Source organism: Schistocerca piceifrons, chromosome 2 (genome assembly GCF_021461385.2).
Source record: "Schistocerca piceifrons isolate TAMUIC-IGC-003096 chromosome 2, iqSchPice1.1, whole genome shotgun sequence".
NCBI lineage: Eukaryota > Metazoa > Arthropoda > Insecta > Orthoptera > Acrididae > Schistocerca > Schistocerca piceifrons.
In genome coordinates this window covers 807,206,262-807,230,920 of record NC_060139.1, presented here as the reverse complement: position 1 = coordinate 807,230,920, position 24,659 = coordinate 807,206,262, and the positions used below count along the sequence as shown (strand labels likewise).

The 24,659-nt window shown below is 41.8% G+C and overlaps 1 protein-coding gene across 2 annotated transcripts in view; it reads right to left on the bottom strand.

The window, feature by feature from the left end:
• Positions 1 to 2,600: 2,600 nt before the first annotated feature.
• Positions 2,601 to 24,659, bottom strand: part of LOC124776850 (protein spaetzle 4) — a 68,747-nt gene continuing 46,688 nt past the window's right edge. Inside the window, exons 2-5 of one of the 2 annotated variants that reach the window (XM_047252022.1) lie at positions 24,181 to 24,326; positions 16,125 to 16,787; positions 9,512 to 9,634; positions 2,601 to 3,657 (exon numbers count right to left, since the gene is read on the bottom strand). In XM_047252022.1, coding sequence (XP_047107978.1) covers positions 3,393 to 3,657; positions 9,512 to 9,634; positions 16,125 to 16,787; positions 24,181 to 24,326 — 1,197 coding nt within the window. In that variant the 3' untranslated portion in view covers positions 2,601 to 3,392. Of the gene's footprint in view, positions 3,658 to 9,511; positions 9,635 to 16,124; positions 16,788 to 24,168; positions 24,327 to 24,659 lie in introns of those variants that run through there. The other variant, XM_047252023.1, reaches the window with a different exon arrangement.

Below are 24,659 nucleotides of genomic sequence, written 5' to 3'. Positions count from 1 at the left end.
TACAAGTACAGCATATATTCCATTGAGTTCACTGGCGGTACATCAGCCCACATAAGTTTAGGTATAAGATTCAGATTGAGCTGAATATCCTCCATTCCAGGTTTATGTATTGAAGTCTGGAGCTCTTCACATGAATTAAAATTGGTGTGTTGTCTTGTAGAAACAGATACAGCCTCCACCTATTATTACCTTTGCCTAAATGTATGTTAACATGTTGAATGCTGCATCCATACTGACAAATGTTTCACTGCTAGGCCAGGCCATGGCATCAAACATGATGCCCTGTTGTTGCCACCAGTGGGCACAAAGACATTAGGTGTAAAGCTCTGCTGTGGCTGCCACCAACCTCGTGGCAGTGTGTTTATGTGATGACAGTTGTCTATGAAAGAAGTCTCTTCTATTTGCTCTCTCTGTGCTTCCCATGGCTGCATATACATTAATGTTACACTGTTTATTTGGGCTGCAGTTTCTCTACCACATTCTAAAATTACCTGTGCATCACATAGCATTCCTAACTCATTCCAGACCTTAAGAATCGCATCATACCCAAGTATACAAACAATTATGTATGTCTTGTCTTCTTGTAAAATTACTTCTATCCTTGTGGGATGAACATAACAATTGAAGCACTGTATCCTATTTATTTTTGCTATAATCTGGACAGCAAAAGAAATTTCTAGATAGGAGACAGAGCTGTTACTAGCTTCCAGTTGTCAGTACTGCCTGAAAACAAACCGTAGGCATCTAGAACTGTGAAAACAATCCCCTGACAGTATGTGCCACTCTTACCTGGTTCTTCTCCCTTTCTTCTATCAGTTCTACATCGTGAGGTTTCCAGATTGGTGAACAATGTTCAAGAACTGGTAGAACAAGTGCCTTATAAGCCTCTTCCTACATGGACAATTTACATTTCTCTTAAGGTTCTTCCTATGAATCTGTCTGGCATCTGTATTTCTTACTATTTGTTTTACATGGCCATTCCATTTAAGGTCGTTGTGGGTAGTTACCCTTGGATATCTTGTGGTAGATATTGTTTCGAGCAATTTGTCATAAATAGTGTACTCACACAGTAGCAAGTTTATTTTCCTATGATGCACATTATGCTACATTTATTCACGTTCAGGATCAACTTGCAGAGCATGCACCATCCATCAATTCTCTGTAGATCATCCAGAAAATTGATACTGTCTTTTGGTGTTGCTGCTTTCTTATAGACAACCACATCACCTGCAACCAGTCTTAATGAGCTTTCGAAGCTTTCTACTAGATCCTTTATATACACTGTAAACAGCAACCGTCCTATCACACCTCATTGGGGTAGTCTGGAAATTACCTTTACATCTGTTGATTTTGTTCTGTTAAAGGTACATTCACATCTGGGACTTGTGTCAGTGCAAGTATGCCTGACATGTATACACATCTCCAGGATGTGCATCGCAACTTGTAAGAGCACACTGCTTGCAAGTATCAATGCATCTGGTGGTGCAAAGCTTTCAGACTCTGTGATGGCTTCCCAAGACTATATTTTTATGTGCTGGTGCACTTTCCCTTTTGGATGAAGAAAGGAAAATCCACAAAACACCATGAATACAACAATGAACTCCACAGAACACAAGATCAAATAGGCATTTTTAAACAAATATGGCGGCACGATGCCAAGGATGGTACTGCCCATTTGCAACTTCTGTGACATGTCAAGTATTTCACGAAAAATCTATAAACATCATGTAAATACGACTTTTATAAGTGGGCAGTTCTGCATACATGTTGGGTGAACTTTTGTATGAGAGGACGAATTGCAACATCAGATTGACATGGTGCTCATACAAGTTGCGATACATGTATTCCAGTGTAAATGTCCCTTACAAGCAACATGTTGAGTTCTATGTAGGAGGAGGTCTTGGATCCTGTTGCAAAATCTTGTCTGATACTGTGTAACCTCCTTTTTTTTCTCCCCCCCCCCCCCCCATGGCTTCATCCAGTTATCTATTTGCATCACTGGGACACACACTCACTGAACAATTCTTCAGTTCATGGGAATATGTACGAAAATGGCTCGCAGACTGGTTCACCTCAGAAGAAAACTACTTTTTTTTTGCATGCCCTTCTAGCGTGCCAGAGAGATGGGAGAAATGTATAAATAGCAATGGAGATTTTGAATAAAATATTGTTTATCAGTTTCAAACAACAGATGTGTAATAATTGCAACTCAATTCTGGTTTCAAACTTCTACACCTTATACTGTACGGTATTTAGTAACTGGCACAGACATTGAGATCAAGTTTCATTTCTCACATGAATTTAACAGGAACAGTTTAGACAATTTCAATATCCAATAATTTCTAAATTTAGACATTAAATACTTGTGTATTGTGAACAATGTACTGTTACTTGAAACATTTTGCCATATTGTATCCAAAGCATGAAAGTCAACTATAGAGAGGGGGAGGGGGGGGGGATGCACGACATGAAGAAGGGCAGGAAAGAGACAGACACTTTTATGCACAGATTTTATGTCAAGTATACAAATAAATACATCTTATGTACAATAAAAACAAAACTTTTAAAAATCTATGAATACATTGGAAATGTACATCTTTACAGTAATTTTCAATATTCCTCAGAAACAAGAAAATTTCAGTTCAACAATTCACAGGCACATTTTGGAAAAACTATATATACAAATTATTCTCAAATTTATAAGTCAAAATAATTTTGATTTCATAACTAATCTGGTGTTAGTTACATAGTTAACACACATTGCTTATATGACAATAAAATTGCACAAATGTTTCAGTCTTTTAAATGTACTAACACACATTATGTTGGGCAGTTAGCCAGATATTTACATCCACAAAAAATAACTAGAGTGACACGAAACATTGCAAAAGCCACTGTTTGTTCCTACCTTCCTTCCTTGCAAATGATAAATTGTAAATGTTTTACCAACAAAAAACATGCAATTTGTTTAACATATCTTACAGTTAACATCTGAAAGGCTTTTCTCTTAAAAGGAAGGATTGGTTTAATCTCATTCTGTATAAGCTGGGAACAGTAAGTACCTATCCTGTATGTCACAGCTTATGAGCACAATGCAGAAGATATCAAAATATGTTTCCATGTGCTAAAATGTCAACAGAATGTGTCTTCACTATTTGGCTAAATTACTGTGTGCATCTTGGTGTTTCTGCTATCCTCCATAGTTTTTGTTAAGCATTCTGTATTGGATCCTTTTTTTCCTTCAATAATCCAGTGTAATAGAATTATCTCTCATCTCGCTTGGTATGCAGAAGTATTGGGGTGTTAATATTGAATTGTTTGAAAATTAACTTCAATACAATTAAATACTAGTTGTTCCCTGCAGAAGTCTTTGCATATATACTACATGAAAATTAGTCACTTTCTTTCTTATACCAATGAGTTGGTGGCTGTCCTAAGCTGTTTGAGACTGATGGCTGGGTTCTTGGACTTCGAGATGTCATTTGGAATTCAGGTGGCAGGTCATAGCAGCGACAAACACAACATGATGGAAATTTAAACCAATCAGAGAATATTCCACGACATTCATTGTTGGGGTCATACGCCAACAGTCTGTGAAGACGATACTGTTGTTCACAGCGACACCCTTCACGACAGTACATTTGTTTCAGCTCATACCTGACAGCAAAAGTTAAAAAAGAAGCTTTAATAAGATAATATGAATTACACAAAACTATTATTTTTAGTTTATAGTACATCATTACATGGCTTGGTGTCAGAGGGTAAATATCAAGTGACAAATGGAAAGGTTCTGCCAGTATTGAGTGATTTGAGGTATACATTAAATTACGAGTCTCCCCTTATAACGCTCCAGATGAACTGGTCCACAGAACAGTGGACGACAATAGCAACAATCCTCACTAGAACAATGTATAATAAAACATTGTGATACTCAAAGTGATCTTGGAATTATGCATTATTTTTATCATTTTGTCTTTGTGTACTGGAATTTAATTCAGTGCTGAAAGAAGAAAGTGTCTTATTCATTGTGAAAGCGGTTACTTTGAATGAATCTTCTGTTTCCACCTTTATACCTGCTTTTTCTCTCTCAAATACTTACACTGATATGCCAAAACATCATGACCATTTCCCATCACGATGTTGGATGCTGCCGGGTAGCATTGCTTGCACATGATGTGGTAGCGAAAGTATGTAAGCGGAGCAGACATGGGCAGGGGATCACCCTAGCAAAGATATGGGCTGCAAGTGGATAAACACCTTGAGATAAGAGACTTTGACAAAGGGTAGCTTATCATTATGCAGAGCTGGTCAACTTGTATCTCAAAAACAGTGAAGCTGGTCGAATGTTCACATGGTACCCTCATGAGCATCTACAGCAAGGAGTAGAAGGACAGTGAAACTACCACCAGGTGCTAAATGGTTTGATGTCCATGACTCTTCGTAGAATGTGGGGTCCAGTGGCTTTTCTGCTCTGTAAAATAGGACAAATGGTGATCTGTTGCACCTCTGCTGAAAGAGCACAGTGCTGGTACACACAATAGTGTTTCACAACACACCATTCATCATACATTGTTGAACATGGAGCTCCACAGCAACCACCCCTGTGTGTTCACATCTTGACCAAATGACATTGTCAATTATGATTTCAGTGTGCATGGGATCATCGGGATTTGACCGTTGATCAATGGAAATGTGTCGGCTCTTTGGGTGAACCACAGCTTCTTTATGTAGATACTATGGGACCCATCTGGGTCAGTATCGGGCACCATGACCGCGTTATTTACATGAATTTCATGACCTGTGCATAGACATCTAATTCCACAAACCTAACAACAAACTATCAGATCTCTGATTTGTAGAATCAGTGAAGTATTTTGTTCCAAAGAACAAACTATTAAGCAGGTGGTCATAATGTTTTGGCTCATCAGTGTACATGAATACATTAATATTGTTTTAAAGAAAACAGTTACTTACATCTGGAACACCACAGGTGTTGCAATACACTACCCCAAGTAGTTTAATGTTTACATAAAATTGGGCATTTGTCAAAGAAAAGATGGCAATACATTTCATTATTTTTATAAGCTTGTTTCCAATGATTATTACTACTTGTATGTAACAGGAACCATCAGTCTTTGGCTTTAGATAATCAGATAATTTGTAGCATAAGGAGTCAAAAGTAATATTTTAATTTTCTTTTGAATTTGAAGGAACTGAGAGTTTCTTGCCTTGTATAGTGTGAACTTGTTTGCAACAGAATACAGAAAAACTTAAATTCTCAGCCCCCTCTTTCCCCTTTTGTGTTGAACTGTATAGGAGTCAAGCATCTAGGATACTTGTGTTTATGTCTTATATAACGACCAGCGAACCCAGCAATGCTTCACAGTTGCTAAATATGTATGGGAATTGCATATACATAAACTCATTGTTCGCCCCTCTCTTTGTCCAGCTACTTTTCCTTCCCCACTCACTCTCACTTTATTCCTTACTCTCTGACATTGAGCCTTGTTTATTGTAATTACAAACAAAACCTTTATTGGAAATTGAAGTCTCTTAAAATGAATGGATCAATCAGCTGGGATCAAGTGCATGAGAGAGATTTCTCCAGCTGCTGTACCTGTGAGGATAGTAGCTCCAATGACTATTTCACATAGTTTTACTCTTTGACTGGGTAGAATTACCAAGTGTCAGATGATTCAAATTCCATAAATGTATTCTAATCATAAGCCAATAAGTCCTGTCCTGCCCCGTTTATTATAAAACTGATGGCAAGGAAGAAAACAAATCAGCATTTTGTTTTGTGTACAATTCTTGTTTGAATATTTATATGAAGATAGTAATATGGGAGAAGCAATTTGTATAAGCTTACATGCCCCCATATTGTAGCTGAAACTAACTGTGAGGAATAACTGAAACCACAGCATTTTCTTCCTTGCAGCTGACTTTAAGAGAAAACCTGGGTGTTGCTGCTTAAAAATATATAGCCTTTGTCCTTCCCAATGGTACTGGAGTGTTGCGTAAAGATTTGAAGTAAATCATTCAAGAACTTTTTAAGATTTTTGTCTTGCAATGTTGCACCTTTTGAACATACTTATTATACCATACGTAGATGTATTCTACAACTATCCGAACATTAGAGTATCATGAAAAAATTTGAAGGAGACTGATAAACTAGTTATTGGTAACAACATTGACAACTGAATTGTCTTTTACATACCATATATATTAGAAAAATATAAAGGATCAAACAATGGAAAATCCAAGATGGAATGTGACAATGTATACACAGCCTATTTCCATCCAAAAGTCTATTAGAATATGTGTCAAACTCTGAAGTAACTCAGTCACAAACTTTTTGGTGAAACATTAAACAATTACTTGTCTCTATATAATAGTACAGATTGCTTATATCATATATGACTGGAAACTGATTTTACTGTTAGTTGTAAAAAGTAAGGAGTCACTGTACTGAGACAGGAATCCAAGATTTACAGGTGCTTTTTATGCAGTATTCTTATTGCTCACTTTTGCTGACTAACTATATTCTTCAGCTGCATTGTTCCATAAGACAAGGAGTTAAAGTAAAGCTTTTATTCACTGGAGAGCAATTTTTAAATAAATGGTCATGCATGGACAACTTCCCCACAAATTCCACAACAGCAGTTTATCTTTATTTCTGGAGTGTGTGTCATCCATGAACTAGGTCTCTGAAGCCATATATACTGATTAACTGAAACATTTTGACCACCTCTTTTTAGAATGCAATGCAGCAGTGATTCAAAAACTCCTTAATAATCTGGAGGTCATTCAATTTCCAGAAATTGCAGGACAGTCATTTGTGGGTGTGATGCTGGCAACCTGTAGTACCCCAGATGTGTTTCAATAGGTTCAGATCAGGCAGATGTGGCGGGTAAGACACCAGCATGAGTTCATTATCATGTTCTTCAATCCAGTGTAGCATGGCTCTAGCCAAGTGACAGACAGTTATCCTACAAGAAAATGCCATCACTCTTGGAGAAGACATCAGGAAAAAGGGGATAAATGTGGTCTGCACAGTGTTTACACAGTCCATAACTGTCATGGTGCCTTCAATTACTTCCCCACATCCCATGGAAGCCCAGGCGGACGTTAACTCACAGCATAATACTGCCCCCCTTCTCACCGGCCTACAACCTTGGCATGATGCATGTTTCATACAGCAGTTTTCCTGGATTGCAGCGTATTTGGACATGACAGTCAACATGAAGAACATGATTCATCTGGCCAGATGACATGTTTCCATTGATCCACAGTCTATTGTCCTATGACAATTGCAATTTTGACAAAATTTTTGTGTAAACATAGGAACACACAGGGGTCATCTGCCATGGAGCAACATGTTCAACAACATGCACTGAACACTGTAATCAGATACACCTGTGCCTGCATCAGCATTGCTCTGTCATCATATTTCCTCCTATCCTGCTTGCTAGGCTCCAGCCTCTACATTCTCCGATGAGGCACAGACATCCACCACCTCATTGCCTACCTGTGGCTTCACTATTCGTCACTGTTTTGCATAGTGCTCACTACCAGTAGCACTGAACAGCCAACCAGCTTCTCAGTTACCAAGATGCTTGTTCACAGGCATCAGCCAATAACAGTCTGCACTATGTTGCATAGGTCAGTGGATTTCCCCTTTTTGCAGCCTGTATTGTAACTAGAATCATTTCCCAGGCATCTATGATCCACGTTTATACTTTCCTTACTATGTCATCTTCCCACAATGCCACCACACAGCATACAGTCTCCCCGTGGGCAGTGGACACAATATTTTGGCTCATCAGTGCAGGATTTAACACCTTTGTCATACTTCCTTTGCCTGCAGTTCAGTACAGTACAATAATACAATAAAAAATATTTGAAATCAAAATGATGAAATATTTTGTGAAATGATTTGTCTAAAAATAAGAAATAAAACAAGCTATAGAAACGTTAGATGCACCTTTGAATGGTGGTCAAAATCACATACAGCAAATTAGACTGCACATTTTACATAATCCAACAGACAAATATCCTCTAGTACACTCTCACATTCAAAGATTCTAAGCTAAACATTGGAATTTAAATTCTCAATAGGACCTCATTTCACTCTGTCTTCACGCCACAAGTGGCCCATCAGGACGATCAGACCGCTGTGTCATCCTCAGCTGAGGATGCGGATAGTAGGGGCATGTGGTCAGCACACCGCTCTCCCGGTCGTTATGATGGTTTTCTTTGACTGTAGCCACTACTATTCAGTCGAGTAGCTCCTCAATTGGCATCACGAGGCTGAGTGCACCCCAAAAAAATGGCAACAGCACGTGGCAGCCAGGATGGTCACCCATCCACGTGGCGGCCCTGTCCGACAGTGCTCGACTTTGGTGATCTGACCGGAACTGGTGTACCCACTGAGGCAAGGCCATTGCCCCATCATCATCATCATCATCATATCATCATCATATCATCATCATATCATCATCATCATCATCATTGCCAATGTAACCATCAAACAATGTTCACCAATTTTCCCATACTTCCAGACTACTGATTAACCCTTTCTCAGCTTCTGCACATGTCAGCTCTTATTAGTTTTCTGAGAAATGCAAAATTCTAATAGTCATGCAAAAACTTCCAGGACAGGGCGTTCTAAGAATGATTACAGTCACTACTACATACTCCAGGATAGTACACAGAGTTTCATAGAATTGATTCATTAAGTCCTTTAAGGTTTCATATAAGTCATGGTACAGTGAATAAAAAATGGTTGTCGGATAACATTAAGTATAATTATATACTTTATATCATATGCAAATGTTCAGATTGAGCTGAAATTACTCTTGTGAAACTCAAATAAATGGATAACAGCAACAAAAACAAAATGAGTTGGAACCAGTAAATCATATCGTTCCTCTTAAATCAGCAATCCATTTATATATAACTTCTTTTATGTAATTTATTATCAGTTTGTCCATGTTGGATGATGATAAACCATGTTAACAGTTTTGAAGTTATTGAACAGTATCACTTTTATAATTACAGCATGTCATTTTTCTCATGATATCATTGGACACAATTTTTGTTTAATGCATTTGACTTCTACTGTTATTATCATTTTATGTTGCTTCTCTACAGCATAAAATAATCAATCTATTTTTCTTGCACTTGTGCTGTACATATGGAAGCATTGCGTCTCATCTCCTATTACAAAAAAAAATATATCTGTATGCCTGTCATGATATGTATTAACATTTGGCAGTTTCAGATACACTTGATAATGCATAATATAAATGCCAAAACAACTTTTGTGAACTTAATGAAGTTCTAAAAAAGCAACTGGAGGAGCTTTTCATTATGGACAAAAACAATCACTATTGTGTCATTATGGAAACATACAGAAAGAGTAATTATAAAAGAAGAAAGTTGATAAACATTCATAAACAATGGATAAAATGTAATAAAAAAACCCTTTCATTTTCTCAGAGATACTCACGTGCATTTTTCCCAGTGAACATATTGCTCAAATGGATACAAATTCAATAAAGCAAGAACTTCCCCACGGGTGTTGTTAGCCCAAAAAGGTGCTACAACTTCTTCTTTCACAGGACAAGCATTCCTGTAATGCAAAAGAGAGCATGTTATGATTCATTACACAATGAACTGACTTAGGGAGTTCAAACAGTATGTATTTTAAATAAGTTTCATGAATTTGAGACTTAAACTGCCTACAGGAAATTTTTCCCATATTAAAATTTCAGCCCCTTTCCCTCATCTTATTGTTATAGTAGGTGGACAATGGTTTGTGACTTAATATTTCTTATCCTAGTTCATTTTGGAATAAAAGTCTACACTATCAAATATGTAGTTTTTGAGAAAAAATTATAAACCCACTGATGCAATTTTTTGTTCCACTGAATAAACTAAACATTGCCGATTATTACACACTGTTTGTAGCCTTCCTTGCATCTGCTCCTGAAATACAGGTGTGAAACTACATGCAACATCTTGGACAGCTTCCTCAGTGATATGACTGTCAGTATAGGGGTAGAATCTCCCGACAGAACAAAGTGGGAGGTACTTTAAATGTATTCTCTGTTGTAAATATGGACAACCATCAGCTGTATAATGGAATGAGGACAACGAAAATTTTTATCGGATCGGGACTCTAACCTGGATTTCCTGCTTATTGCAAGCAATCACCTTACCATTTGGCTATCCAGAATGACTCACAGCCAGATCCAAACTTCCAAATGTCGTCAACCATGTCCAAAGGAACATTGCATCGTAATTCAAAATGCCATAGGCACTGCAATATCTTATTTATCCGCCAACACTGGGCGAGCAACTTTCAAGTAAAATGTCTCGCAACTTTCAAGTAAAATTTCTCCCCTGCACAGGAATATACATAATGGACATACGAGTACAGGTTGCAGACATATGATTGATGACATTTGGAAGTTTGGGTCTGGCCACGAGTTGTGCTCTGATAGCCAAATGGTAAGATGACCGCTCACAACAAGTGGGAAATCTGGGTTCGTGTCTGCTCCAGCAAAAATTTTCGCTGTCATTCCATTACATAGCTGATTGTTGTCCACATTCACAATTGTGAATACATTTAATGTATTTCATAACAGCTGTAGTCACCATGATAACTTTTCCTTCGCACATGCACACACCTCCAAAGGAACAATGCATCGTAATTCAGAATAACTCAGGCACTGCAAAAGTGGGGTGTAGTTCCTACCAAAATTAGAAGTCCTGGAAGGCACTAACAGCAACGTGTTCTTTGGGAGAATTCTGGTTTTATCATGATTCTTTTCTCAAGTGCTTGGTATTTGTTTATTGATGAACTTATTCTCAAACACATTCAAAATTGTGATTCTTGAAGTTTCCTTATATACTGAATGTTCTATAAGGTTTCATGATTGCAGCTGGATCATGTTGACTTCTGGCTACAATATTTCTTCTGGCAACTATCCAGCCATCTTAAGTTGAGTGACTGCCGCTGGGGGACTGCTACTGCATAATAGTGAGAGAATCCTTTTTACCTTATATGAGGGTAGGATTCCTCTGTGTTTGAAGTACTGGTTAGCTTTCGTAATCTTGCCTTCATCATCAAGAAGTAGGTTCATATTAGTTTCAAGGCTTGATTAGCCATGATGCTCTGCATTGTAAGCTTTTTTGATTGTTGAAGGAGACTGTTAGTTCACAACATTGGCTTTACAGCAAAAATTGGCGGAGAAATGCATGAGCATTGGTAGCCATCACCAGAGCGCCCTGTATCGAAATCCACACCCTCACAAGTAACTGTTCCATCTGTGGTTCGCAGGCACATACGTAAAGTTGAGACTGCATGTCTGCCCTCTGGCAGAATGCACGCTTGCATCGCTAAAAACAATTGTCAGATGTCACCAGATGTGTCTTTACGAATAAAATGCTTTCTCTCAGAAGAAATTAAAGAGAGAACCAGGTTCCAAGCCTTGTCCAGTTGAAAGCCACCATCACAATTTATAAGATTTGTGATGGACGTATTTCCACACATTCAAAAGGATCTCACCAGGGCCAAGACATTTGTGGCAGAATAAGCCATAGAGTGTGCAGAGGTAATACAATGCACAGCTATGGCCACTTACTAGGCTACGAAAGGCAAGTGTGGTGCTCAAGTTCAATGCACCTTTCATGTACTTTGCTTATCATCTGACCTATGTATGCCTTACCACACTGGCAAGGCATTTTGTAAATCCCGGCCTTCCGATGACCCAAATCATTCTTTACTGAACCGAGAAGGACACTAACCTTTGCCTGTGGCTGGAAGATAACGAACTTTATGTTTCCTGTCTAGTTTAGACAAAAAGTTGCCAACGTATGGAAGGAACGCCCTGGACCTGAACAGCTCCTTATCTTCTTGATGATGTGAGTGATCATGTTTCTTCCTCCTTAACATTGCACTAATTTGATGCAGAGAGTAACCATTACCTTTGAACATCAACTGTAATGGTTCTAGCTCCTTTGTAAGGCTTTCCCCATCAGAAACAACATGAGCCAGGTGCAAAATGGTTCAAATGGCTCTGAGCACTATGGGACTTAACAGCTGTGGTCATCAGTCCCCTAGAACTTAGAACTACTTAAACCTAACTAACCTAAGGACAGCACACACATCCATGCCTGAGGCAGGATTCGAACCTGCGACCGTAGCAGTCGCGCGGTTCCGGACTGCGCGCCTAGAATCGCGAGACCACCGCGGCCGAGCCAGGTGCACCAAAGGTCTAAGTAGCCAGAAGTTTGTGAAGGGTGATGGCTTCAAATGTCAAGCTGCCATCACCCTTCATGAACTACTGGCATCCTTAGAACATTGGTGCACTGGGCTCATGTTGTTTCTGATGGAGATACACTTTCAAAGGAGCTAGACCATCTACAGTTGGTGTTCAAGGCAATGGTTACTCTCCACATCAAATTAGTGCAGCACTAAGGAGGAAGAAACATGACCACCCACAACATCAAGAAGGTAAGGAGCTGTTCAAGTCCAGGGCCTTTTTCCATACATCAGCAACCTCTTGTCTAAACTAGGCAGAATCCTAAGGAAACATCAAGTTAAAGTAATCTTACAGGCACCAGCAAAGATTAGTGCCCTTATCGGTTCAGTAAAGTGCGATCTGGGTCTGCAAAGACGAGATTTACAAAATTTCTGGCCAGTGTGGCAAAGCGTCTTTAGGTCAGACGATACACACAGTACATGAAAGGTGCGTTGGACACGAGTGCCACACTCGACTTCCACAGCCCAGTAAGTCAGCCATAGCTGATCATTGTATTACCATTGGATATTCTGTGGACTACCCTGCCACAAAAATCTTGGCCCCAACAAGATCCTTTTGGGATTCAGTAATCAAAGAATGTGCAGAAATATGTCTACCTCAAAACCTTATAAATTATGATGGCAGCTTTAAACTGGACAAGGCTTGGGACCCGGTTATCTCTTTAATTTCTTCTGAGAGAAAGCATTTTATTCTAAAGAGATATCTCACATTTGTTTTTAGTGACAAGTGCACATTCCAACAGAAGGCAGACATGCGGTTTCACCTTTATGCACGTGCTTGCGTGCCACAGATGGAACAGTCTTTGCAGAGGGCATGGATTTTGACAGAGGACACTCTGGTGACAGCCACCAATGCACATGAGTTTCCAAGCCAGTTTTTGCTACAAAGCCAATGCCATGAACTGGCAGTCTGCAGTGGTGGACACTCACCTGAAGATGGTTGAACGGTTGCCAGTCATAATACTGCGGAAAGAAGTCAACATGATCCAGCTTCAATCCTGAAACCTCATAGGACATTTAAAATTTCACTTGCAACAGAGGCATGTAGTGTGCTGGGAGGTGAAGAATGTTCATTACAGTTATAAGAGTTTGACGCATTTCATACAACTCTGTATATTATGGATGCCACTGAATTTAAAGGAACAGAAATGGGGAATACAATTTTATTAATCTGCAATATCACATAATCGCTTTAGAGTAATCATGAGGTTCCTCAGGTTTGATTCGAGTTCAGTGAGGTTGGAGTGACTAAAATGTGACAAGTTTGCTCTCATTGCAGATGCAAGGGAGGGATTCATAGCAAACTTTCGAAGCACATACATTTCTAGCCTACATATTTGTGTCAGTGAGCAGTTGCTCCTCTCCCAGTGTATGTGTCACTTCACAGCTTCAAAACCTGACAAGTACGAGCAGAAGTACACGATAATTGTCAATAAAGACTCTAAATCTTAGTGAAATTGTAGTGAAGAAATTTTTGAGTCCATACTCAACTAAAGGAAGTAATGTGTGTGCCACCTTTTTCACTTCACTTTTCCAGCAAAACATCTGGACATTCCAGAATGCATGAATAACACTCCTGAGGATCTGTACAAGACTCGATAATATGATCATATCAGTGTATCAAGAAAAGCCATGAAATAACATAATTCCTATTAATATACATGAAGCGAGTCAGTTTCAGTCACTGCAGGATTTCCTAGAACTAAAACCAATGTAATGTTTACTTCTTTATCATGTAGATAAGGTAAATACCATGAACCTGCCGAGTCTACTACCCCATACTATTTTAAATTTTGTACAAAGATAAAATATTTCAAACAGTAAAAAGCCTCAGCCAAGTCATAAAATATTCGTGATTGTGATGGTATGCAATAAAATGCACTCATTTTTTGAACTTTTTCCAGTGAATATATATAATCAGTTTTGTGACACACATGAAATTCACATGCCTGGCAGTAGTTTTGAACGATAAACACCTATTCCAAACACAGATAATTCTTTCTGAAAATTCCATAAACGTTATACCACTAAAGTATAGCACTTTGTAGGGCACAACCACGAACAACAAGTGTTTACTCAGCTGTCTGACTACTCTTAATCTTTCCTTGCCCGCTACCTCACTCCATCGTTCCCCTCTTCCAACCTGCCATTACAAAATAGCCTATGACAGAACACAAAAACCTTTGCATACCGCAGTTTCTCAGTTTGGTGCAGGGACAAATTTCCAGGCACAGAGTTTCATTTTTCAGGATAAGGCGCGAAAAGCTTAAGTTCAAAAGAAATAAAAAAACTGATGTATTATGTTGGAAAACTATACTCGAGGGATTTATACATCCCCGTAAACCTCTCTGGTGGTGAAAGTCTCACATTTGCCTACAACGACTGAAATAGTTATACAAGTATCATACCAGAAGCTTTCACCTATGGTATCTATGTGGACAAAACACTACATTAGAAACATCTGAATGTTTATATGTGCACTGTGATGTTCCAGACATACATGGTCAGTTGCTTGTTTGTGGTGAACATATAAACAATCACACATTCTGCTGGGTTAAGGCCTATAATAAAGTATTTTCGGAATTTTCAGTTATTTGGAAACTGAGGTGCTGAGTTAAGTGCGACTATGCAGCCACCAAAGATGAAGAGATCTCAGAGCCTTCAAAAACCTAAACAGCCAACAACATAATGATGTCCTCTGAGAGTTGAAGATACATACGCTGTGGATTTATAGTTAAAAGCCAGAGACAAAAATAGTCGAAGCAGTAGGTGATAACAGTGCACCAAAGAAAGTAAAAGAAACAGTTGCACCAGCAGAAAGTATCACAGCTGCAATTATGTGGATTCCTGAAGTATGTCCTCTGTAAGGATGTAACTGTAATTGGGGAGTATTACATTTCATTACTCAACACACTGAAACATGCAGTTCATGTTATGAAGAAGAAAGTTTTTTTCCATCACAATAAACTTTTCTAAGTTCTGGATTGTAGAGAAACTGCACAACTTTCACTTTAACACTTGTCCATCTACCATATTCACTGGGTTTGGTTCCCAGCAAATAAATTTGCTCATATACCTGAAGAAAATGATAAGGTTGAAGGCTAGCAGAGACCTTTTTTTTTTTGCACTGTAGGACAAATCTTGTTTTTTCTAAGGATATGAAACAGTTGAGAAGTCTTTAAACTTACTGTATTTACTTAAAATATATCTCAAATTGCATCAAGTGCTTTGCATGTAACTCTCAATGACAGTGTTTCTATCACTCGACTCAACAGCAAGGAATGGAATGATGACATACCACACAGTAGGAATAAAAATAAACTCAATCAAATGAAATGAAAAATGTGGTATCCTTGGGTTTCATAACAGAGATAGTTATTAAGTATAAAATACCTCTTGCTACAAGTGAAAAAAAGATTGTGAGGAACCACGACTGAAAATTAACAGATTGAGGTTCATGTCAGATATCAGGAGTTGTGAAACTTGCAGTAAGTGTGTATACCACAAGTATGTACAATATTTTACAGTGTGTAAAAATTCTGTTGCTTTAAGGAGCAAAATACTTTTTCCTTCGCACATAAATTCCACAACAAAAACTCTGGAAGTGAATATCAGCAACTCTCTTGATATACTTCCTTTCCAAAAACAGATTCAGAATTAAATTAGAAGAAGTAGCCCTACTTCAATAGTGAAGTAACATTTACTTAATTGTACGACAATAATAAAATTAAAACTTGGTTATACAGTAGAGTTTTTATATCTCAGTACTGTGATTTTCAGACAAATGACTTACACTCCTCGAAGTCTGTGTGCTGGCAGTGGCTGTTCCTTATGCTTTGCTTGTGCATCTTGAAAAAGCATAGTTTCTGAAACGTCCTCCTTCAGTAGCTGTGCTGTTGTACTGGTTGTCCCTTCAGTAGTTGTTATGTGAGTATTTGTAACAATAACTGTGTCAGTTGTAATTTCAATCTGATCAGTAATAAGATCTGGCACAAGGCTTGATCCCATAAAGCTGTCTTCTGTAGAGTCTTCAATGAAACTTGTACTGTTATCTTGAGCAGTAGTTGTCAGCAGTGTGCTGGCAGGTGTTACAGTTGTATGCTGGGTGTTGTTATACTTTGAGGAAAAATTGGTAGTGGTTAGTGGAGATGGCTTCAGATTCTGTGTCGTGTTCTGTGTAGTGCTCTTAGTGTTTGTAGTTGTTCCTTGAGGAGCTTCAGTTGAGGTAGGTGAAGAGGGAGCTTCTTGCTTCTGTTCCTTTGTAGTGGCACTTGTCACAGGAGCCTTATTTCTGAATGAGGTTCTTCGCGATTCTCCAAGCTTCCATTCATTGTCGTGCATGTAATTCACATCATTGGACACAATTTCAGCTCTGAGGACGGAAATGTGTCTTTCTTCACCATACATTCTTCGCATCAGGCCATGGTTCTCCTGGACAAATCGACGAACTGCATGCCTAGAAGATTCCAAACAGGATTACTATATTTAAAAGCAAACTTCATTAAAACAAGAAAAAACATGCAATATTTGAACAGTCTAAGTGAAGAACATTAATATTACAGCATTTTAATATTTAGAGTAATTTGTCTTTGATGCAACAGAAAGTCTTATTCTATGATGAACTGTATGCTAATGCATGTGTGATAGATATTTGTGTATCATATAACATTAAAATTTCTTTTTAAGCCCCTGGATGTTTATATGCATTTTAAGTTGTTCTAAGAAAAGCAATTTAATTTATGCCACTGTACACCTATGAGCAGTTAAATTAGGAACAGCTGACACTATCCTTATTGGCTTGCAACATGGGTTGGTTTCTTGTATCTCACATAAAAATCATGTTGTCAGACCTATTAGTGGCTGCAAGTGCAACAAATGCAAACATGATGATCAGACAATTTCCCACAAAAAAACTGATTGCAGAATTAGAGTCTTATCAGATACAAGAGAATTGGGGGCTGGACACATGCTATGATACCTCATATATCTGATACTTGAAGCTGTTGGGAGACTGTGAACCGTTTCCTTCCCCACTTGAGTAACAACATGCTATTACACTGTTCCCAAATTGTTTCAGAGTAGTTAGATTGACACACTGTAAACACGAGGGGTTTTTTTTTTTTTTTTTTTTTTTTTTTTTTTTTTTTTTTTTTTTTTTTTTTTTTTTTGTGGCGCACAACTTCAATGGTCATTAGCGCCCTGACTACTCTAAGAATGCACCGCGAGGCACAAGTTGACCACAACAACTAAAAGGGAAAACACGATAAAAGACAGACTGACAGGCATAGGATTAAAAAACAGCATCATCAAATGTCCTTAGCGAGGTTTGTCAAATTGATAAAACGAAGAACACAAGCAGCTGCTCGTGGGTCATCCGCTAAAATGGCATCGAAAGTATTTGGCAGGTTAAGATCGAGGCGCAGTGTGTTAAGATCTGGACAGGACATTAAAATGTGTCTAACCGTCAGCAAGTGCCCACATGGGCAGAACGGCGCCGGCGCAGCCGTCAGCAGATGGCGATGGCTGAACCGGCAGTGTCCAATTCTTAACCGGGCTAAAACGACCTCCTCCCGCCGAGAAGGGCGTGAGGAGGACGTCCAAGCCACGGGAAGAGGTTTTAAGGCCCGAAGCTTGTTGTCGGTAAGTGCAGCCCAATCGGCATGCCACAGAGATAAGATGCACCGACAAATCACCCTGCTAAAATTGGACGAAGGGACACAACAAGAAGCTGTCCGAGGCTGGAGGACCGCAGCCTTGGCCGCGGCATCTGCAGCTTCGTTCCCAGGGATACCGACATGGCCAGGAACCCACATAAAGCTAACTGGAGAACCGACGTCCACCAGCTGCTGAAGAGAGCGTTGGATCCGGTGTACGAAAGGGTGAACCGGGTACGGATCACTGAGGCTCTGGATGGCGCTCAGAGAATCTGAGCAGATGACATAAGCAGAATGTCGGTGGTGGCAGATGTAAAGAACAGCCTGGTAGAGGGCAAAGAGCTCAGCTGTGAAGACCGAACAATGGCCATGGAGCCGGTATTTGAAACTTTGTGCCTCGACAATAAAGGAACACCCGACCCCGTCATTGGTCTTAGAGCCATCTGTATAAATGAAAGTCATGTCGATGAACTTCGAACGAAGTTCCAAAAAACGGGAGTGGTAGACCGAACCGGGGGTGACCTCTTTTGGGAGCGAGCTGAGGTCAAGGTGAACACGGACCTGAGCCCCAAGGTGGCGTGCGGCTCTCGCCCACTCGAAAGGTTGCAGGGAGTGAAAAATTAAGGTGTTGAAGGAGGCGACGAAAGCGAACTCCAGGGGGTAGCAGGGCAGAGACATACAACCCGTATTGACGGTCAAGAGAGTCGTCAAAAAAGGAACGATAAGACGGATGGTCGGGCATTGACAGTAGCCGACAGGCATACTGACAAAGCAGTATATCGCGCCGGTAGGTGAGTGGCAATTCGCCAGCGTCAGCATGAAGACTCTCTATGGGACTGGTATAAAATGCTCCGATCGCAAGTCGTAAACCCCGATGTTGTATGGAGTTGAGGCGGCGTAAGATGGATGGCCGTGCAGAGGAGTATACGAAGCTCCCATAATCCAGCTTGGAGCGGACGATCGACCGATATAGACGAAGTAGGATGGTTCGATCCGCTCCCCACGACATACCACTGAGAACACGGAGGACATTTAAAGAATGGGTACAACGGGCGGCCAAATATGACACATGTGGAGACCAGCTAAGTTTCCTGTCAAATGTAAGGCCTAAAAATTTGGTTGTCTCCACGATTGGGAGAGCAACGGGACCGAGTCGTAAGGACGGTGGGAGAAACTCTTTGTAGCGCCAGAAGTTAATACAGACCGGCTTCTCGGCAGAAAAACGGAAGCCATTGGCGACACTCCAGGAGTAAAGATGGTCAAGAGAACGCTGAAGACAGCGCTCCAGGACACGTGTACACTGCGCGCTGCAATAGATGGTAAAATCGTCCACGAAAAGGGAGCCTGATACATCAGCTGGGAGGCAATCCATTATTGGATTGATCGCGATGGCGAAGAGAGCGAACCTCAAAACTGAGCCCTGTGGCACCCCATTCTCCTGGCGAAAGGTGTCGGACAGGACAGAACCCACACGTACCCTGAACTGTCGATCCATTAAAAAGGAACGAATAAAAAGAGGGAGGCGACCGCGAAGGCCCCATGTATGCATGGTGCGGAGAATGCCCGCCTTCCAACAGGTGTCGTAAGCCTTCTCCAAATCAAAGAACACAGCCACGGTCGGGCGCTTCCGCAAGAAGTTATTCATAATGAAGGTCGACAAGGTAACCAGATGGTCAACAGCAGAGCGGCGCCTACGAAATCCACATTGTACATTGGTAAGTAGGCGTCGAGACTCGAGCAGCCAAACCAATCGAGAGTTAACCATTCGCTCCATCACTTTACAGACACAGCTGGTAAGCGAGATAGGTCGATAACTGGAAGGCAAGTGCTTGTCCTTCCCCGGCTTAGGAATCGGGACAACAATAGACTCGCGCCAGCATGCGGGAACATGTCCCTCAATCCAGATGCGATTGTATGTACGAAGAAGAAAACCTTTACCCGCAGGAGAAAGGTTCTTCAGCATCTGAATATGAATAGAATCTGGCTCTGGAGCAGAGGACCGTGATCGGCTAAGTGCGTTTTCGAGTTCCCGCATGGTGAATGGGGCATTATAACTTTCACAATTCGAGGAGCGGAAGTTAGGTGGCCTAGCCTCCTCTGCCTGTTTGCGGGGGAGGAAGGCAGGGTGGTAATGAGCGGAGCTCGAAACCTCTGCGAAAAAGCGGCTGAAGGCATTGGAGACAGCCTCAGGGGCCACAAGGACGTCATTCGCGACCTTCAAGCCAGAAACTGGTGAGTGGACCTTAGTGCCAGATAGCCGGCGCAGGCTACCCCAGACAACAGAAGAAGGAGTAGAACTGTTGAAGGTGCTTGTGAAAGCAGCCCAGCTGGCTTTCTTGCTTTCTTTGATAATACGACGACACTGAGCACGTAATCGTTTATAATTGATACAATTCGCCACTGTAGGGTGGCGTTTAAATGTGCGTAAAGCACGTCGACGAGCACGTAAAGCGTCTCTACATGCTGCGGTCCACCAGGGGACCGGTACGCGACGTGGAGAAGAAGGAGGGTGAGGGATGGAATATTCAGCAGCAGCGAGAATGACTTCCGTGAGGTGTGCGACCTGACGATCGCAGCTTGTAAAGGTTTGATCCTGAAAGGTCGCCCTGGAAGAGAAGAGCCCCCAGTCTGCCTTGGAGATGGTCCAATTAGAGAAGCACGGAGAGGGGGTATGCTGCAGGAGATGGATAACACACGGGAAGTGGTCGCTCGAATATGTATCAGAAAGTGCATACCACTCAAACCGGCGTGCAAGTTGGGGAGTACATATAGAGAGGTCTAAATGGGAAAAGGTGTGAGATGTGTCCGAAAGAAAAGTAGGGGCGCCAGTATTGAGGCAGACAAGATCGAGCTGGTTGAAAAGGTCTGCTAACAAGGAGCCCCTCGGGCAGGATGCTGGAGAGCCCCAAAGGGGATGGTGGGCATTGAAGTCTCCAGTTAACAAAAATGGTGCAGGTAGCTGAGCAATAAGTTGCATCACGTCTGCCCTGGTAACGGCAGATGACGATGGAGTGTAAACGGTACAAAAGGAAAACGTAAAAGTGGGGAGAGTAATGCGGATGGCAACTGCCTGCAGGCCGGTGTGCAACGTGATGGGATCGTAGTAAATATCATCCCGGACCAGCAACATAACCCCTCCATGAGCTGGGATACCTACCACAGGGGGTAGGTCAAAACGCACAGAGGTGTAGTGTGCCAAGGCAATTTGATCGCATGGGCGTAGCTTCGTTTCCTGGAGGGCTACGACGAGCGGACGGTGCAAGCGGAGCAGCAACTTCAAGTCCTCTCGGTTGGAGCGAATGCTGCGAATATTCCAGTGAATAAGTGCCATCGTAAAAAAAGGAAGATGAGAGAAGTGGTCACCTCGAAGGCCGCTTAGGGCCTGGCTTCGAGCGAGCACTGCCGCCGCTATCAGTAGGCGGACAGTCATTGTCCATTGGGTCTATAGGGTCATCGGCCATCTCGGGAGGATGGCCGGGAGGGGGAGCTTCCTCCGCCAGTGAACGGCCAGATGTACGGCTACCAGCGGTGCGGCCAGGCGAAACGGATGACGGCCTGGGGCGGCAACCGCTGGGTGGCGCAGGAGAAGAAATGCGCCGTGGCGGAGAAGGAGAACTGTGCTTCCTATGCGCCTTTTTGGAAGGACGTGTAGTGGAAGTACCGGTCGAAGGCTGGGAGGTCGAGGTACGGAGGAAGTCTGCACGGGATGGTTCCTTCTTGAAGGCCCGTGCATCTGACTTCGATGTCTTCGTCTTAGCAGAAGCTGAGGAAGGTGCTCGTGTCTGTGGGGTGATGGGCGGAAGAGGAGACGTCGACTGCGCGATCTTAGCACTGGCCGAACGGACGACCGTGGTGCTGAAGGTCAGATCGCATGTCTGGGTTGCTACTTCCCGGGTAGTCCGAGGAGAGGTGAGGACAGTACTGTATTTCCCCGCTGGGAGCAGCGTGGGCTTCCTACTAGCCAATAGCTTGCGAGCAGCCGAGGTGGACACTTTCTCTTTGACCCGAATTTCTTGGATACAGCGTTCTTCCTTATAGACAGGACAGTCGCGGGAGGATGGTCACCCTGACAGTTCACACAACGAGGAGACGGAGGTGGACAGTCACCCTCATGGGCATCCCTGCCACAAGTGACACATTTAGCCACATTGGAACAAGACTGTCGAGTGTGATTGAAACGCTGACATTCGTAGCAGCGCGTAGGTGTCGGGACATAGGGGCGAACAGAAATAACCTCGTAGCCCGCCTTGATGCGCGATGGCAGCTTAACACTATCGAAGGTCAAGAAAATTGTCCGGGTCGGTACAAGGTCATTGTTGACCTTTTTCATGACCCTATGGACAGCCGTCACGCCCTGCTCAGCGAGGAATGATTGAAGCTCCTCGTCCGTCAATCCGTCGAGGGAGCTAGTATAGACTACACCACGAGACGAATTCATAGTTCGGTGGGCCTCCACCCGGACAGGGAACGTGGACAGGAGGGTGGCCCGAAGCAGTTTTTGTGCCTGAAAGGCACTCTCAGTTTCTAGTAATAAGGTGCCGTTACGCAACCTGGTACAAGATTTGACAGATCCGGCTATGGCATCTACGCCCTTCTGAATAACGAAAGGATTGACAGAGGAAAAATCCTTTCCGTCCTCAGATCGAGAAACTACGAGGAACTGTGGGGCAGGCGGTAGTACTTTTGTCACTGTTGGCTGGTCACGTTTCCGTTTTTGGGTCGAAGTCGAAAGAGATGGAGTAGAATCCATTGCGGAGGAATCCCCCATGATTGCCAGCGTCTCCGATGGCGCGCTCCTTCCTTGTGGGGACCCTCTCAGAGGGCACTCCCGCCTTAGGTGAATGTTTACACCTCAGGTCACACCTCCCGAGAAACAGACGGAGGGACCAATCGGCATGGTCAGAAGGTATCAGCTCAGGCAATCACCCCTCCCCGGGCCTGGCCTTTACCAGGGGGTACGCGCGTGCCTTACATGTCTACCCAGGGCGGGGAGTTACGCGTTACCCCGTCACCGGCTACGCGTGCGAACGCGTGGGTCGCCCTTCAGGCACGCACAGGGAGGAAGGAAGAAGAGGAAAAAGAAGAAAGAGAGGGAGAAAGAGGACAGACAGTCTCAAACGCCGAGGCGGAGACCAGAGAAGGCAAGGAGAAGAAGGCAATGAGAAAGCAAGGAGAAAAAGGCAATGAGAAAGCAAGGAGAAAAAGGCAATGAGAAAGCAAGGAGAAAAAGGCAAGGAGAAAAAGGCAATGAGATGGCAAGGAGAAAAAGGCAATGAGATGGCAAGGAGAAAAAGGCAATGAGAAAGGAAGACAGTGAGGTGGAGAAGAGCAAAGAAAGGAACCAACAAAAGGAAGGAAGAAACAAGAAGTGAAAAACCAAAAAGACCACGATGATAGGTCGTGGAACCGTCCGTCTCCGGACGCAGGCGCTAACTACCCCCGTGAGGGGGATGGACTCCTTTTAGTCGCCTCTTACGGCAGGCAGGAATACCGCGGGCCTATTCTAATCCCCGGACCCGCAGGGGGGAACATGAGGTTGTTTGCATGTTACTTGAGCTCAGTTCTATTGACTGAATCTGGAGTGGTGTTCGGATAGAAGTACATTCTTTGAAACTGGCATCAACCAATCTCAAAGAGTTTGGTCTAACTCCCGAGATGTTTAGGGCTAACATGACGCCCTAGGTCTTTTTCCTTGTGGATTTCAGCATCAACATCAAGACAAGAAGTACATAATGCATCATACGTATTGACACCATGCATCTCATGAAATTAAATGATCATATGGCGTTTTTGGCTGGGAGACCCCATCTGGGGTTGTTCAGCCACCTGGTGCAAGTATTTCCATTTGACACATTGATTGCGACATGAACATCTTTGCGATGAAGGTGAGATGAGGTGAAATGATTAACATTATATAAACAACCAATTCCCAACCAAAGAGAACCTTTGAACCAGTTGGGAATCCAAACCAGACTCTGTGATCTAGATACAGTAACACTAACCTCTACACCATGAGCTGCCAATGGGCATCTCATAAATTATGGTTATATTATTGAAATTCTTCAGGGAATTTAAGAGCATGGCCTTGAGAACTCTTATGTGTACTTAAAATGTATTAAATTAAAATAATTTATTTTCTGAATTATTATCATGGTTTAACATCTCTTTGGCTTGACTACTTACAAGTGCACTCACCAGGGGTAGGCACTTCCAGGGACAGTGCACCATGATTGCTTCTGAAAGTCACATGGTGGTTCATGAGATTTGGATGTCCTGTATGGTTTTGCACATGACGAATAGCCATCATATGCATGTAAAATGTGAATGCAACTTAGAATAATCTGTAAAAGACAATTACATTGTTATACAGAATGTGGGTGTGTATACACAGAACTATGAATAAGAAAATGGGCACTATTGTGACATGCTTGAAGCAGTGTTACAGTGATTAGTTTCTAAGATGTTCACCTATTTTTCTGTCTGTTGCTTACTGTTTGTAAGATGCTAACATTTTTCTAATTTAAGGAAGTGCCCAATACATGGAAGAGCTAATATATATTCTCATGTTTTAATGTATCAACCAACCTTGTTTAAGAGAGATACAGATTTAGAGCCTTTTTAATGTGCCTTCTTATGAAATTTTTACTAACCCAGACAATAGAACCTATCAAGTA